General features: G+C 38.9%; 1 protein-coding gene across 2 annotated transcripts; it reads left to right on the forward strand.

Moving 5' to 3' along the window:
- Nucleotides 1-4: 4 nt before the first annotated feature.
- fam81b (family with sequence similarity 81 member B) lies at nt 5-14,052 on the forward strand. Of its 2 annotated transcripts, none has more exons than XM_051423777.1 (9): nt 5-2,464; nt 2,684-2,736; nt 3,239-3,446; nt 4,634-4,752; nt 6,358-6,487; nt 8,155-8,261; nt 10,873-10,984; nt 11,821-12,022; nt 13,377-14,052. In XM_051423777.1, the coding sequence occupies exons 2-9, from the start codon at nt 2,693-2,695 to the stop codon at nt 13,508-13,510; spliced, it is 1,056 nt and encodes a 351-aa protein (XP_051279737.1). In that variant the 5' UTR covers nt 5-2,464; nt 2,684-2,692; the 3' UTR covers nt 13,511-14,052. The 2 variants fall into 2 exon arrangements, with proteins under 2 accessions (XP_051279737.1, XP_051279736.1); XM_051423776.1 differs by having other exon boundaries at nt 5-2,448.
- The last annotated feature ends 273 nt before the right edge of the window (nt 14,053-14,325 follow it).

The following is a 14,325-nucleotide window of genomic DNA, read 5'->3' on the forward strand; positions in this document are numbered from 1 at the left end:
CTGCACCACGCCTCCCTCTGGCCAACCATGTCACTTGACTGGATAATCTGTATGCTGGTGATTGCATAACGCAACCCCCCCCCCAATGCCTCTTGGAGATGTGTATAATTCAGCAGTGGATCTCCCCCATATGAGTTTAACCTTTTTGTAGTTTAATATTTTTTTGTTTGTTCATGGTGATTTACAGCTACAAGATTTGCTCTTTTAATACGGTGACCTTAGTAAATCCAGAGGTGACTGAAACCTTAGTGAAGTCTGGTTCTCTGCTGTGTCATGTGGATGTCCCTGCACTGTAGCCAGGTCTGGATATGTTCTCCCCATCAAATGGGTCAGGCCTCAGTGAATGTTATCACCCACATGCAGCAGCGAGCAGGCAGCGCTGAGCAGCCTCTTCTCTTTTTAGATGCTGAGCGGAGTATATAATAACTCATTACGTCTTCCCCTCTGGCCCTTGTTTCAGTGCTGGCCTGTTCCGTCCCCCTGGTGAACACTGTTCCCACTTCCACATAAACAAACACACAGACACAATAATTACAAGAATTAATACCCCTCTCCATCTAACTCTCTGTAGTGCACATGTACACACATGGGAGAGGTCACATAAATGACCTTTTATCTGCAAACAGGGCTGATTAAATTTTACTTTGAGCGAGTAAATTACAATGGTGAATGCTATAACTGGATGGACTTCATCCCACTGCACACAGGAACTGAGAGTCAAGGGCCTTGTATGGTGCTTGCATGGACATTCATTCATGCAAGATACGGTGATATGACCTTGCTATCACCTGTAGGAGTGATGATGAGGATGTTAATGCGCTCTGTTTCAAGCTCTTAGCCTTGACCCTCTAATAATGAGAAAATAATAATCAGCCTTCAATGGTGTGTGGTGAGTAATAGCAACATTGACCTCTTTAGAAGCATCAAGGTTTTTTTGTTAGGCTATAGTTATGGATGCATATCAAACATTGGATGAGAAGCCAATAACGAGTTATGTTGTAGCTCAGGATCACTTTGCTTGATATGTTATCCATCTTACAAAATTAAACACTTTAATTACAACCAGGAGGGCACTGGCAGCAACAACTGCCCTGAACCCTTCTTTTCAGTTAAGTAGATGGAGATATGAGTATGTGAGCCAAACAATTCCTTTCAGCTACCATCGGCTTTTCTATTGGGCTAGTGTAGATAACTGATGAGTCTGCAGTGCACAGGCCTTTCCTCTTAATGATCCTGGTCCTGTTGACGCGACACTAATTCACAGTGTGTGTGGCTATGCACGCACACACCTACAAACAGACACTTAAAAACTCATAATCATATTTTTTTTACTTACTGCAATTTCACATAATTCAGTTTTTTTTCTTCTTATGATGTATGATAATGTGGGTTAGTTCTTGGTTAAATGAAACATTATATGGCCGTTTTCACTCTAGGCAGTGAACCGTGCCACTTACAATTCATTCGATCAGATAAAAGCTGAATGTTCAGTGGATAGCGAGTTATATTGCGTGAAATGAAATAGCAGAGGGATGGGATACGATGCTGATGCTTTTAATAATATGGCCAATATTTCCTTACTGCCAGTGCCAAGTTCAAATAATCACATATTCTGTTTTCCAGCCTCAGCCAACTTCTGCCGCACCTTCCTGATCCAACCTCTTAGTACTGTTCAATGAAGTAATTATAGCCTAATGCTTGACTCACACGCCTTTAAAATGTTTTTTTAAGGGTTTCTATTCACTTTTTTCACCTTGAAATGTTACTAATGAGTCTGAGATTTAGTTTATTTAAGTTAAAGCACGGCTACTCTCAGTACAGCAGAATGGAACAAATTCAACTGTTTGTGGGCAAAATGTTTTGGTTTGTTCTAGTTTTTTCATTGATTTGAATGTGGATTCAAAAGTTTCAATGAAATGCTGATATGCTACTTAATCAATAACTTATGTTTGTAATCTGTAATTAGCCACATTCAGCCGCATTAGGACTACCCCAGGAGGGTGTGATTCTTGTACTTGTAAATGTGAAAAATAGACCCTTAATTAATGAGAAATCTAAACCAATTTTTTATGTTGTATCAATTAATCATCCATCCAGGTCAGAACAACTAAAATAACTAACTTAAAGGCTGCTGGACTTTTTAGTTGCCTTTGGCAAACAAGTGCAGCTGCCTTTTGACCTTGGTGTGTTTTGAAAGCTATTGCCTTGATAATTTGCTGTTTGAGAACTGGTCAGTTAGTCAGCTACATTTCTAAGAGTTTAACTAAAAGTAACGTTCACACTTGGTTTGCTGAATTAAGCTGCTTACCTAGGAATACAATGCCTCATTCTCACATTACTGTGTGGACAAATCACACTAGCAGGCAGGCACACTCTGCTCAGGGAAGCCACAGTTACCAAGTGACAACACAAACACATGAAGTAAGCTGAAGGAAAGGACACAGGCCTGTGAGTATTCTGAAATGTAAAAAATGAGAATTACTGCTTAATATATTGTTTATAAAAGAGAACATTTTATATTGCATTATATGGGTCTTGTTATGCTCAGAACAGACTATAAACCATTTGTTCTGTTGATTTTGACAAGAAAAAAAATGACATTTGGCAGTAGTTTAGAAACAGATTTGGGTAACTAGTGTATATCAAACCAATATACTGTATGTAATATGTTTTTTCCTTTTAGAGAAGAAGAATGTCGCACGAGTCAAGGTTACAGCCCTATCACAATCACACCAGGTACATTTTCTATTAAATTACTGTATTTTATATTTATATTTATTTTAACCATCAAAAACAATTACAATTCAGTTATAAAATCAATCTGCGTCAGAGAGATAGATAAGTTTTATTTTGCTCCACTGATGGGATGGAAATATGGTTGGGAACCACCAGCGACCTTTCTTACAACGCTGTGAATCACAATGATGAAATTAATCCTTAATCCGCAGTAACATTAGGCAGGGTGACGCAGCATGCACAGGGACATGAAGTGAATAAGAGATCTGGCTTGAGACTGACCTTAGGGTATGAAAACCAAGGCACATCTTCTCATTCTGGGTGGATGAATTCTTTATTGAATTATAGTGTTTAAGTATTTTCTTTCTTTTCTATTTTTTTAATGTGTATTCCTGTGCCTCCAGTGCTCGAAAATATATATATTTTTTACTTTTTTTAATAACAATGAGCTTCTAAAATTTTATGACTAAAAACTAGTTTTTCTGTTTGCTTCCTGATTAAGTCCTGATGCCTCAAAGGGTTGTCTGAGCAGTCAGGAGAAAACACTGGCTTTGCTGCTGGAGCAGGCTTTCAGGATCAAAGAGGAGGTGGCAGCAGGTCTGCAGTCCACACAGGGCTCTATCCAGGTGGAGGCATTTTCCCGCAAACTGCTGGAGAATCACATACTGACCATCACACGCATTGTCAAGCAGCTTAGCATGGACATACAGGTATACAGAGGTAGAGGTAGAGGTTAGAAGGGAGGGTGTTGTAATGCAAATATACTAATGCACTGTTGCCAAGCCTTGTTTTTTTTTTTGTCAAAATATCTTCAATGTCTCATTATGTGTATAAAGTCATTGTGCATCTGTGTGGATTCCTGTCGGGTCTTCTTTTCCTGATCATTATTTTATCTGCTTTCCCCTCTACTCCTCATCTGTTTTGATGTCCAGCACACACCCAGACGCGCGCACACACACACACACACACACACACACACACACACACACACACACACACACACACACACACACACACACTCATACCCACAACCTCACAGCTGATTTGATTACACCTGATAGAATGGTGCAGCGCCTGAGCACTGCCTGCCTGACTCCTCTTCATTGTCAGCTCCTGGACAGTTTGTCTGCCTAAGCAAAAAAATAAATAAAAAAAATGATGTACACACAATGGTTAGTTAAATACTGCCGGGTTATGCACCAACCGCTGAAAAACAGCAGCTGGAAGAATTACTTGGAGTGCATGGAAAATGAAAGTGTTTGGAGTCATCTTTGACTGAGCAGAACATCAAGTCACACTTTGATAACTGCCTTATAGAAAGAGCACAAAAATGAAACACATTACTTCATTAGTGCATACCAAACGGGCAATTAACATGATTAGAGGCTGTCATTATCTGAAATATTACATGAATGCCTAAGAGCTCATTAATTCTGCACATGAAGAAGTAATAAGCTAAGCCGTGAAGTGAATATGCTGCTAAATCAAATGAGAGGAACATCACACAGTCACTGTTTGCTCCCATGATAAGCCAGAGGGTCGTCTCTTTAATCTCGGGTTATCAGAGATACGCTGCACTCATGTGAACGGCCTATCCTATTGGTTGATCATTCATGCAAAGGTAGTGATGAAATTTCTGGCAGTTTTAAGTTACCCTTCTCAACAAAGGACATTATGGCAGTTTTGGCCATAATCGTTATTTTGACAGCAGAAAAGGAATGATGATCATATCCATCCTTTGTTTTTTGCCAGGTCCAAACAAACTATTTTATAAACATACTAAATACTTTATTTTTATATTTCTGCATCTACATCTTATTTCACATGGACTTGCTAAGAAGAAACCACCATCCATTCAACATAAAATACACAAATATGCTATTTTTGTGCTGAACAGGCCCTGGAGAGACTGATCATCCAGAGGGACTCCATCACGTCTGGAACCACAGAGGCTGTTCAAAGCCTGGACCAGAAGAACATGGCTGGCATTGGAGACCTGAGAGGAAGAGTAGCCAGGTACGCACACCAGGCTTGGGTGAAATAATGTATCCAAACACTGAGGTACAAACTATACAGAGTGTTAGCAAATAAAGCTAGCTGCTAGCAGGTTAAAACTTTCATTTCTTATTTAGAGGAATTGTACAGCTATTTAGACCCATGTCTGATGCACAAGTGTTTTGACTGATTAACTTTCCTTGCTGATAGATTTGTTTTCTCTCCCTCTAATGAAGAGAAATTGCATAGCCTGCGTGCTGTCTGGCTGCGTTTCACAGTCTCACAACTTCCAGTCCATCGGGGCATCATCTCTTGACACCCTCACAGACACACACACACATGCACACATTCATTATTTCGAGTGAAGTTTCTAGGTTTCGAACACACTCTAGATGCTGATTAGCACTCGCTCATTATTTTGTGTCAATGCAGATTGTGCTAGATTGGATTGTTGAAGAGAGGCTGTCATTTTAGTGATCTGCTTAACAGGACTTGCATTAGGATTGGATATTTTGCTGTGTTGCGACCGTGGCTCTTTTGAACATCTCTGGAATTCATCTGTCAATACATCTGAGATAAAGTGATTTCTCAACAGACAGTAGATCAAAGATGTAGTGGTATTTTGTTTCACAGCAGTCCTGCCTCCTGCATGGTGCTCAAGAGGTCAGAGAAGATAGAGAGAAGAGAAGATATTGCCTATTACTCAACAAACAGCAAATTTATGGTCCAATAAAAGACGTAGAAAAACCTCACCTACTCAGTCTAATGACCTCTTGTATATTAGTCATAAATTATAAGGTAAGTTAAGGGCCAGTGGTTTTTGATACGCCGTATTATTCTGTTTAGCCCTTTATGGAAGCGCTGTAGTGGTCTATAGGGAAATAACACAAATTTCACACTGGGCATCTCCATAATTAGCTGCTGGAATTTATTATAGAGCTTACATTGTATTTTATCACAAATATTATATTGACATTCACACACAGAGAGAGAGAGGCCTAGTGATGGCATCTTAAATTCAGCATAGGAAGGAAGAAAGCTTTCTTGCCATGCTGATAACAGCAGTCAGCCCAGTTCAGGCACCAGTGGTTTTATTACACAAACGGAACAGAGAGTATGTGAGAAACAAGATAATGCATGCACAAGAGCCGAGAGAAGTTTTTTATTTTTTTATCTGATGATTATGTTTGGTGATAAATGTCATAAACCGGTTTACTTATTTGATTGTTTTTTGTGTATTTCCTGTGTGTTTAACACTAATTCATCAACAGATACAAACATGTGTCCACTGGAACATTCAAATGTGTTTGTTCAGCATTCAGAGGATAAACTATCACTGCTTAGGATTCGGCAGAGAATTCTTTTGGCTTCCATTAGCTTACCCTGGAAAATATTGATAAGGGCAACTGTCTGATTTAATATTTAGGCCTATATTAGTCGGATTTGTTTTCCATCTGTCTGCCTGTTTGTCTCCCATCTGAACTGTGGGTGCTTCAGTAAAGAGCTTCCTCTCTGTTTTCTCCAGCCTTTTGCTCATCTCCCCGTCTTCACACCTTTCCACAACTCCCTCCCACCCCACTATTCTCATTCAGTGGTGCCTCTCTTCTTCCCCACTTATTATCTCAGGTGTGATGCCAGCATCTCCAAGCTAAGCGCTGACGTGAGCTCTGGGGAGCGGCAGCTGATTAGACTGCAGCAGGAGGTGGCAGAGCTCAGGTCAGCTGTGGATGTATGGCTCAAAGAGCTGGAAGTCAAGGTGAGAGACAGCGCATCAACGCTGACAAAGGGTTTGGCATATAAAACGTATGGCAGCAGTTTATAGCAGTAGTACACACAGTATACAAAGCAGACAAACACCAGTGCCAAAACGTCTTTAAAATCAATCCTCTGATACATACTTGGACATATCAAAATAGTTCTTTATCTCTGAAATCTGTAATAATGCAAAGCTATGATGGTACAATTCATATTTGTTATGATAGCATAATAGGAGCATGGCTCTAGGGATGTTAATGTATGTCAGTCGGTCGGTACACCACATCCAGATGGAAATATCTTGACAACTATTCAATGGATAGCCTTGAGATTTTGGTCAGACATGTCTTGAAAACTGTTTTGGATGGATTGCCATGAAATTTGGTATAGACATTTATTGTTCCCAAAGAATAAACGCTTCCTGATAGGCCAACTTTTCAGCCTGTGCCACCAGCAGGTCAAAGGTTTCACTTGTCCTGTGAAATATCTAAAGATTTACTCTTTGTATTGCCACAACATTTGGTTCTGGCATTTGTGATTCCCAGAGAATGATTCCTAATAACTCTGTTGATTGCCTCACTTTTCATTATTAGGTTGACATTTGTGGTTTTGTTCTAGTGCCATCATCAGGTCAAAATTACATTTCAATTTGGTGTATCACCAAAATATCCACAAAACTAAGAATAATGTACACTTAAATATAAATGTTAGCATGCTAAATTAGACCTGTTAAACAGCACACTGGCATTAGCATTTGGCTCAAAGCACCATTTTGTCAAGTACAGACTTAAAGACTCATTACCATGGCTGTAGACTCCTAATCTTCTTCTTCTTATAGTTATTGAATTATGCCATATTATACTAAATAGCAGAATCTACAATCCTAAACTAATCCCTACCACTCCTATTTTAACACACACACACACACACACACACACACACACACACACACACACGCACACACACACACACACAGTGTTGAGCCTGGGATTCTTTTGAATACTCCAGTCTCACATTATGGAATAATATCCTCCTTGTGAATTTATTAGGTATAAAAGGGGGATTACATTTATTTAAATGGTGCTTGCATGAAGAAATTAATAATCTAACACTATACACAGGGGATATATTTTGCTGTTTATCCTAGACAGGGTGGCTGGCCGTTTGGCAGGTGTTTTGGAGCTTACTGGTGCTGAGTGAGACTGGTATGGATGTCAACATCTTTCATCCACTTTCATGGCCTTTACAAGGACTATAGTATAACAATCGAACTAAAACCCTGGGTTAGCTAACATATGTAACATGTTATAATGCTCTCCTTCACTTTACTAAATCTAAAGCTAACCCCAGCTGCTCTTAACACACACTCACACTGATTCAGCCTGCACTCAGTTCTGTTGGTGGCACACGGTGGTCAATCATTGTGATGACAGCACATTAGCTGTGGAGCAGTGGTCAAGCATGTACCATAAAGATAATTGAAACTGCAGAGAAAGTGGGTCACCGCTGTTACTCCCAGTCTTGACTTGCCACAGGAGTGGTGCATTGGCTCAATCCGCTCGAAGTCAGCAGAAACCACAATGGGTAAATGTCACATCAGGAAGTGTGCGCCAAAGGGTGCTCTACCATCACATAACAGCATATGTTGGTGTGCTTTCTTTTTTCCAGGTTTATCGTGACATGGGGAGACTGGAGGCCTCATTGTCAGAGCACTCCCAGGGCCAAAGGAGTTCCATGTCTGATCTGCATACACAAGTTAAACTACTAGAGAGCAAGTAAGGTGATTTGTTAAGGAGTAAGCACAACCCAAACACACCTTGTTGGTCCGATTTCTTTTGAAAAGTGGTGCTTCTGTTTTTTGTAATTCAAAATTCTCCTGAATTCTCCATACTGGGAAGTATGAGTTCATTCATCATTATACAACACAAGGCTTTATAACGGAATTAAAGTCTGTGGTTCATTCATGCTACAAACATGGGGGGGAAAAAATCATCAAATTGATTGACAAAATAAAATTAAAAAAAATAATAATAATAAATAAATAAAATCGAATAAAATAAAATAAAACAATATACAGTTTTTTATACACATACATGTATACACCCAGGAAATAATTCTACAGTGCATCTTTTGGATTAGTGCTGAATGTAAAAATTAGCAACAAGGTAGTGATGATAGTATGGTTTCATCCTCACATAAAAAGAAACAGTGTCCATCCACTTTGACTGCATTTGAGCACCAAGCATCATCAGTGTAAACACAGAGTCCACCGTTATTATCTTGGCTAATTTGCCTTTAGGCAGGGCTTCTAAAGTGATTGATTTGCTATGTTTCCTTTTTCATTCTGCCCCGACCCACATAATAGAGAAAAATCCACGAGTTTCTAATTTGCTTATCAAATAATATATCCAGTCCTAACTCTCTCTACAGCTGTTTCAAGCTGGGCATTTCAGAGCCATTGTCATCTCACAATATTGATGCCCGAGGCACAAGGAAGCTGTTAGTTAAATTGATTTACTAATCCATCTGATAAATAATCTCAATTGGCAGCAATGTGCAGAATTAATCACATAGTTTTACCATCGGGGAAACAGAAACAGAGAGACATGAATGATGAATATGCTCTATTTCGTAATATTGTAGATCTGTAATGGAAACCAGTTCACTGATCTTGTTAGAAACAAAAGAACAATAGATAAAAATAGATGAAAAGCATACTGTCTGTGTTTCTGACACAGGTAGAATAATGACAAGAAAAAACAACAAATACCTACCAATATGATATCTTCCATCTACCGTTGCAGGACCAAGTCGTTTTGAAGCAGCTGATTTCAGAGGGTCCCTCAGTCCACAGGGGGGGCTCAGTAGATTCTGCATCTTCCTGGCTTTTTAAAAAGTCAAAACCCTTACAGCTTGGACCAACTAATTTATGGCTAAGATACACAGAATCACAAATGCTTTAAGGCAACTTAGCTACCATATTGAGGGCCTCAAAACAGGCAACAAGACATCTGTTAATCAAGGGGTTCCACAAATAAAACCCAATATCCAAAGTCTAATATACCAATATATTTTAAATCCTGTATATTTGCGAGTGCATTTTTTTCAATAAAAGTTTGAAAATAGTGACCACAACTTTAAAATCCTCCTGAGATGACTACACACACTCAATAGAAAGGCCAGCCGCCCACAGAATGCCATTTTGTCAAAGGACATCTTATAACTTATGTCTTGATGTTGGCCAGAGCAACAATTCGGCTTGTTCTACTGCTCGCAGTACAAGGCCACTGACAAAAGATGTTTGATGAACACAGGGGCAGCAATTCAATGGAGGCACACGGATCCTCTTAGAATAGGAAAATGATAAACCTGCATGGAGACAGATGAATTCTGAAAACTCATCTAATGCCCAAATCAGGTCCTATTGTGTTGCATACGCCTGCCTTAACAACATTAGCCAGATTAGCCAGCCAGAGTGGTGTAATGAGGAGTCCCTGTAGCTAGTAGTAGATGAAGAGTTAAATTCATTTGTAGAATGAATCTGATTTGCCTCATTAATTTTCTCATTTAGGAAGAATCCCTTGAATTTGGAAGAATTAGAAAAAAGGTCAATTGAATTGAAGTGCCAATATGTTTTGTGTATGATAAATTTAGTAAAGCCCACACAGTATTTTTCTCGGCATGTCCAAGGTTGCAGTTTTCACTGTACTTTGACGAATATGGTGCAGAGTCCGCATGTGCATCTTGAAGCATGTGAATGCTTATGTTTGCATATATGCAGAATTGCATTTAGCTATTATCGTTATGTGAGTTTCTGCGCCTCAGCGCACATAAAGTAGCACCACCCAACCACAGAGTAACAGTGTTCCTCCTGCTGAGGCTGGCATCAAGTAAACCAAAAAAAGAAGCACTATTGCTGAGGAAGTCTCACTTCTAATTACCAAAGAGAGAGAAATTCTGAACACTGACTTTCAAACAGCTTCAGCTGGCTGAACATGAAGCAGCTTGCTTTTAAATTAAAGAGACAGAATATCAATTATTGATCTATGATTGACATCTACTTTCACACCACAGGCGTTTTACTCAGTGCAAAGACAAGGAGGTGCCAATAAAGTGTACATTTGTTATAATTAAAATTCTTATTCCATCACCAAGAACCATGTAGTGCCAAGAGGGAGCTGCATATAATGGACCTAAATTTACAAGAAGCATTGCTCAGGTTTCCAGGTATTAGTCAGTCTGTATGCATTCTGAAGACATTTATAATACAATCTAATCTACTAATGGCCAAAACAAACAAAAATGCCCAAAAATTTCAACTGTGGCTGCATTCTCAGAGGAAAGTCGACTGCATTTCTCTTCTTTCTGTTCCTGATGGATTCGCAGGATGTCAGATGAGCTGAAGGAAGCCAGGGAGCAGACAGATTTGCTGAGGAAGTGGACAGAACAACAGATTAACAGCTCAGTCCAGCACTGCACACAACATCATGATAAAATGGTACTTTAGCTGTCAGCTTGACCCACAGTTTATGCACTGATGTAAATAACAACAAATGCATGTAATATTGCGCACACCTCATTCAGAATATAGTATATGTGTATATTTTTGCATTTACTTTACAACCAAGTTTTCAGGATCTGTTTTTTGAGTGTGGTGTTCAGATGTGCAGTCATACTTTTTAAGCTGTGACTCAGCAGAAAAAAAGTACTTAACTTTGAAAAATGATAATTAGGTGGAATTGAGAAAGCTACAGTGAGTTAAATGAAAGGTTTGTTCAAGGTGCCACATAAGGCATTTTAATGATTGATGTGTTGTTATTAAAGCTATAATATGTAACATTTCTGCATCTAAAAACACTATACATTATATATTTTGTTAGGTTGTGTACTAACATTATCCCAAATGTTTCCAATAATGTTCAAACTCAGAGAAAAACGGTATTTTATTCAGGTAACAGTGCTTTCCACCAGTCACCTGTCAATGTCATCATATGTCCTTTGCGCATGCGTTGTGGCTGTCATAAATTCACTTTTTAATCAGTTTTAAGCCACATTTCTAAGATAAAAACAACTTTTTATTACTTTACTCTTTGTCATTGCACAAATCTTTAGCTTGATTTTTGGCCGATGAACAGCCCAATCTTCCTGTTTCAGTAATAGTAGTAAAATAGTAATACTATCTGCTATAGTAATGTCTCACAATGTTACAAGCAGCACCTTAAGAATCTGGATTTAAAAGAATGTTCAGACCAGGTCACATATGCAGTGTGAGGATTTAGAAACTACCGTGCTGTATATTGTAAGTGTTTGTATGTGTGTGTTCTCTGTGTTCAGTTAAAGGCAACGTCTGCATTAGCTGACCGGCTACATGCTCTGGAGGCCCGTGTGGAGCAGTTTGAGACCCAGCTGGGCCGGGCCAACCGTAGTCAGGGCGATCAGCTGAAACGCTCTGAAACCAAACTCAGTAAAAGAATGACCTCAGTGGAGAGCAACCTTCATCAGGAGCTGCAGCTGCTCAAACAGGAATACGACAAAGGTGGGTGATCACTGTCCGTAACTTGCTGTCATCAGTGAGTAAACACATACTACATGAGTCCATACGTCAAGGAAAAAACGCACTGATGAAAACGCTTCACAGAGGAGAAAAATAGAGAGGGAAAGAATGAGAAGGCGACTGCTCATAATTAGTCATAAACTGAAGTGACCTGACTGCTTGAATAATATGGTTCATTTCTTTTGCCTACAAATGTCCGAGTTAATGACAGTGGTGGATGACTTAGTGATGACATCTTAAATTAAGCATAATGAGTGACCTATACACAAGAGGCAACATGCTTAATTCAGAAGCTTTTTAACTGACACATCACATGGTTTCGTCAAACAGAGACATTTGTAACCATGTTGCTTCCAACATACAGAATTACATCACATTAAAATGCTATTTCTAGAGCCAACCAAGCCACTTTCAAGAAAACTACCAGCAACACACTAATTAACATGATCTTAATATAAATACAGCAAGATTTTAAACCAGATTAAATTAGATGCATGTGAGTTACAGCTTTTTCATGTAGCTCCCTCAATGCTAATAAGTCACAGGAAAAGCAGCAGGAATACACAGTCATCCAGCACCTCCGCTCTGCATCAAGCTGCTGTTGACATCCATCTCCTTCTCACCGCGGTGCCAAGCTCATTTCCCAGGAGCCTTGGCACAAGATCTCAAACCTTCCCCACTTTCTGTCAACCCCTCTCAGTCTCCAGCTCTTATTAAAGCATAGACAAATAGAAAAGAGGCAGTAAATAAGTGCAGGGGTAAACTCCTCTATGAATCATCGCACAGCCTCCGATCTCAGTGCTAGAAAGCCATCCATCCATAGCTCTATTTTAAGTAGAGGAAGAAAAGACAAAAGAAGACTGTAATAGAGGGGAGAAAAGCAATGCATAATTGATGAGTGTCGTAAATTTTCGTGGCAAGAAAGGCGGGGAGTCAGAAAGAGTAAGAGAGACATTTCAGTTCAGTCACTGAATATTACTTCTTAGAGTTCATGCAATATTGAAACGTCTTTCTGTTTTAGGCAGTAGCTACACAATGAAGTCATGATAACTGATGATTAGGACTATAGACAATTATATCCACATATTATAAACCACTACGATATTAGAGAGAGCAATATACATGCTATCATCATTCAATTGATTGAAACTTAACCGTTACTATAACACCAAAGGACTATCACAAAGCTCACATTATATAGGCAATGTGCAAGCACAAAAGCCCAACTCAGTACCAATATAACACGTCAATCACCAGCAGTATTCAGAGAATAATTTTAACCTCAAATGCATTGTATCTGGTGATCCTCTGCACACTCTGCTTCTCTTTTGGACAGGCTTCCTGTCTGTGCATGACGCAATTGAGTCCCTGAGGCAGATAAGTGACATCAAATCCCGCCTTGACAAGGAGAAGCTTCAGAAGGATATCAGGCACATCTGCAGCAAGGTGACAGAGCTCAATGACTTGTGACATTATTTACTGAAGAAGAGCCCCTTGTTACTGTCACACCAACCCCGAAGCAATGTTTTTGAGTCAAACAAACCAGGAGGCATGCCTGTCAGTAACAGTGTTTATTCTTCCCTCACTTTTGATTTTGTTCAGTGAGCCCACAGCTGTTTAGATTATAGCTATATTTAATTTAATCACTCTTTGGAAATAAGATAAACCATCTAGAAATTTGAAGTAGAGTACCTTTTTGTGAAATGTTAGGCAACTTAATTACAGACATCTGTTATTATTGTGGACATTAATATTTGCCATTGTCAGTGACAGATTTCAGTTAATTTCGGTTAATTAAATTTCAATTTCAATTTAAAAAGGCATAAAGATTAATTGTGTACCACTTTATCTTTTTTTTCTCCTTATGATTTGTCACATAAGCACAGTCTTGTTAGACCTGATTCTAAAACTAAATGAGAACACTATTGTTTTTAAAAAATTGTCACACACCTGAAATGTTTTATTTCTAAAAAAGAAAAACTGTATACAATAAATTATTATTTTTATTAGTATCATTGTTGTTGTTATTTGTGTTACATAATATGATTAAATAGTTGCTATTTTAAGATGTTTCAAATTCAGAAAGGAGTCAAATAAATACAAGAGTGTCTTTTCAGTAGCTGATAACAGGTTACTCCTATTACAGTGTAAAGGTGCACAGGGATGGGGATTACATGGAGATAAATGTAATCTGGAGGTGAAAAGCAAGTGACAATATGACTGAGTACGATCCTACCAGCACGGGGCGCTATAAGCCAGAATGAACGTCGTTGTTTACCACTGAT

This window comes from Dicentrarchus labrax, unplaced genomic scaffold (assembly GCF_905237075.1).
Source record: "Dicentrarchus labrax unplaced genomic scaffold, dlabrax2021, whole genome shotgun sequence".
Classification (NCBI taxonomy): Eukaryota; Metazoa; Chordata; class Actinopteri; family Moronidae; genus Dicentrarchus; species Dicentrarchus labrax.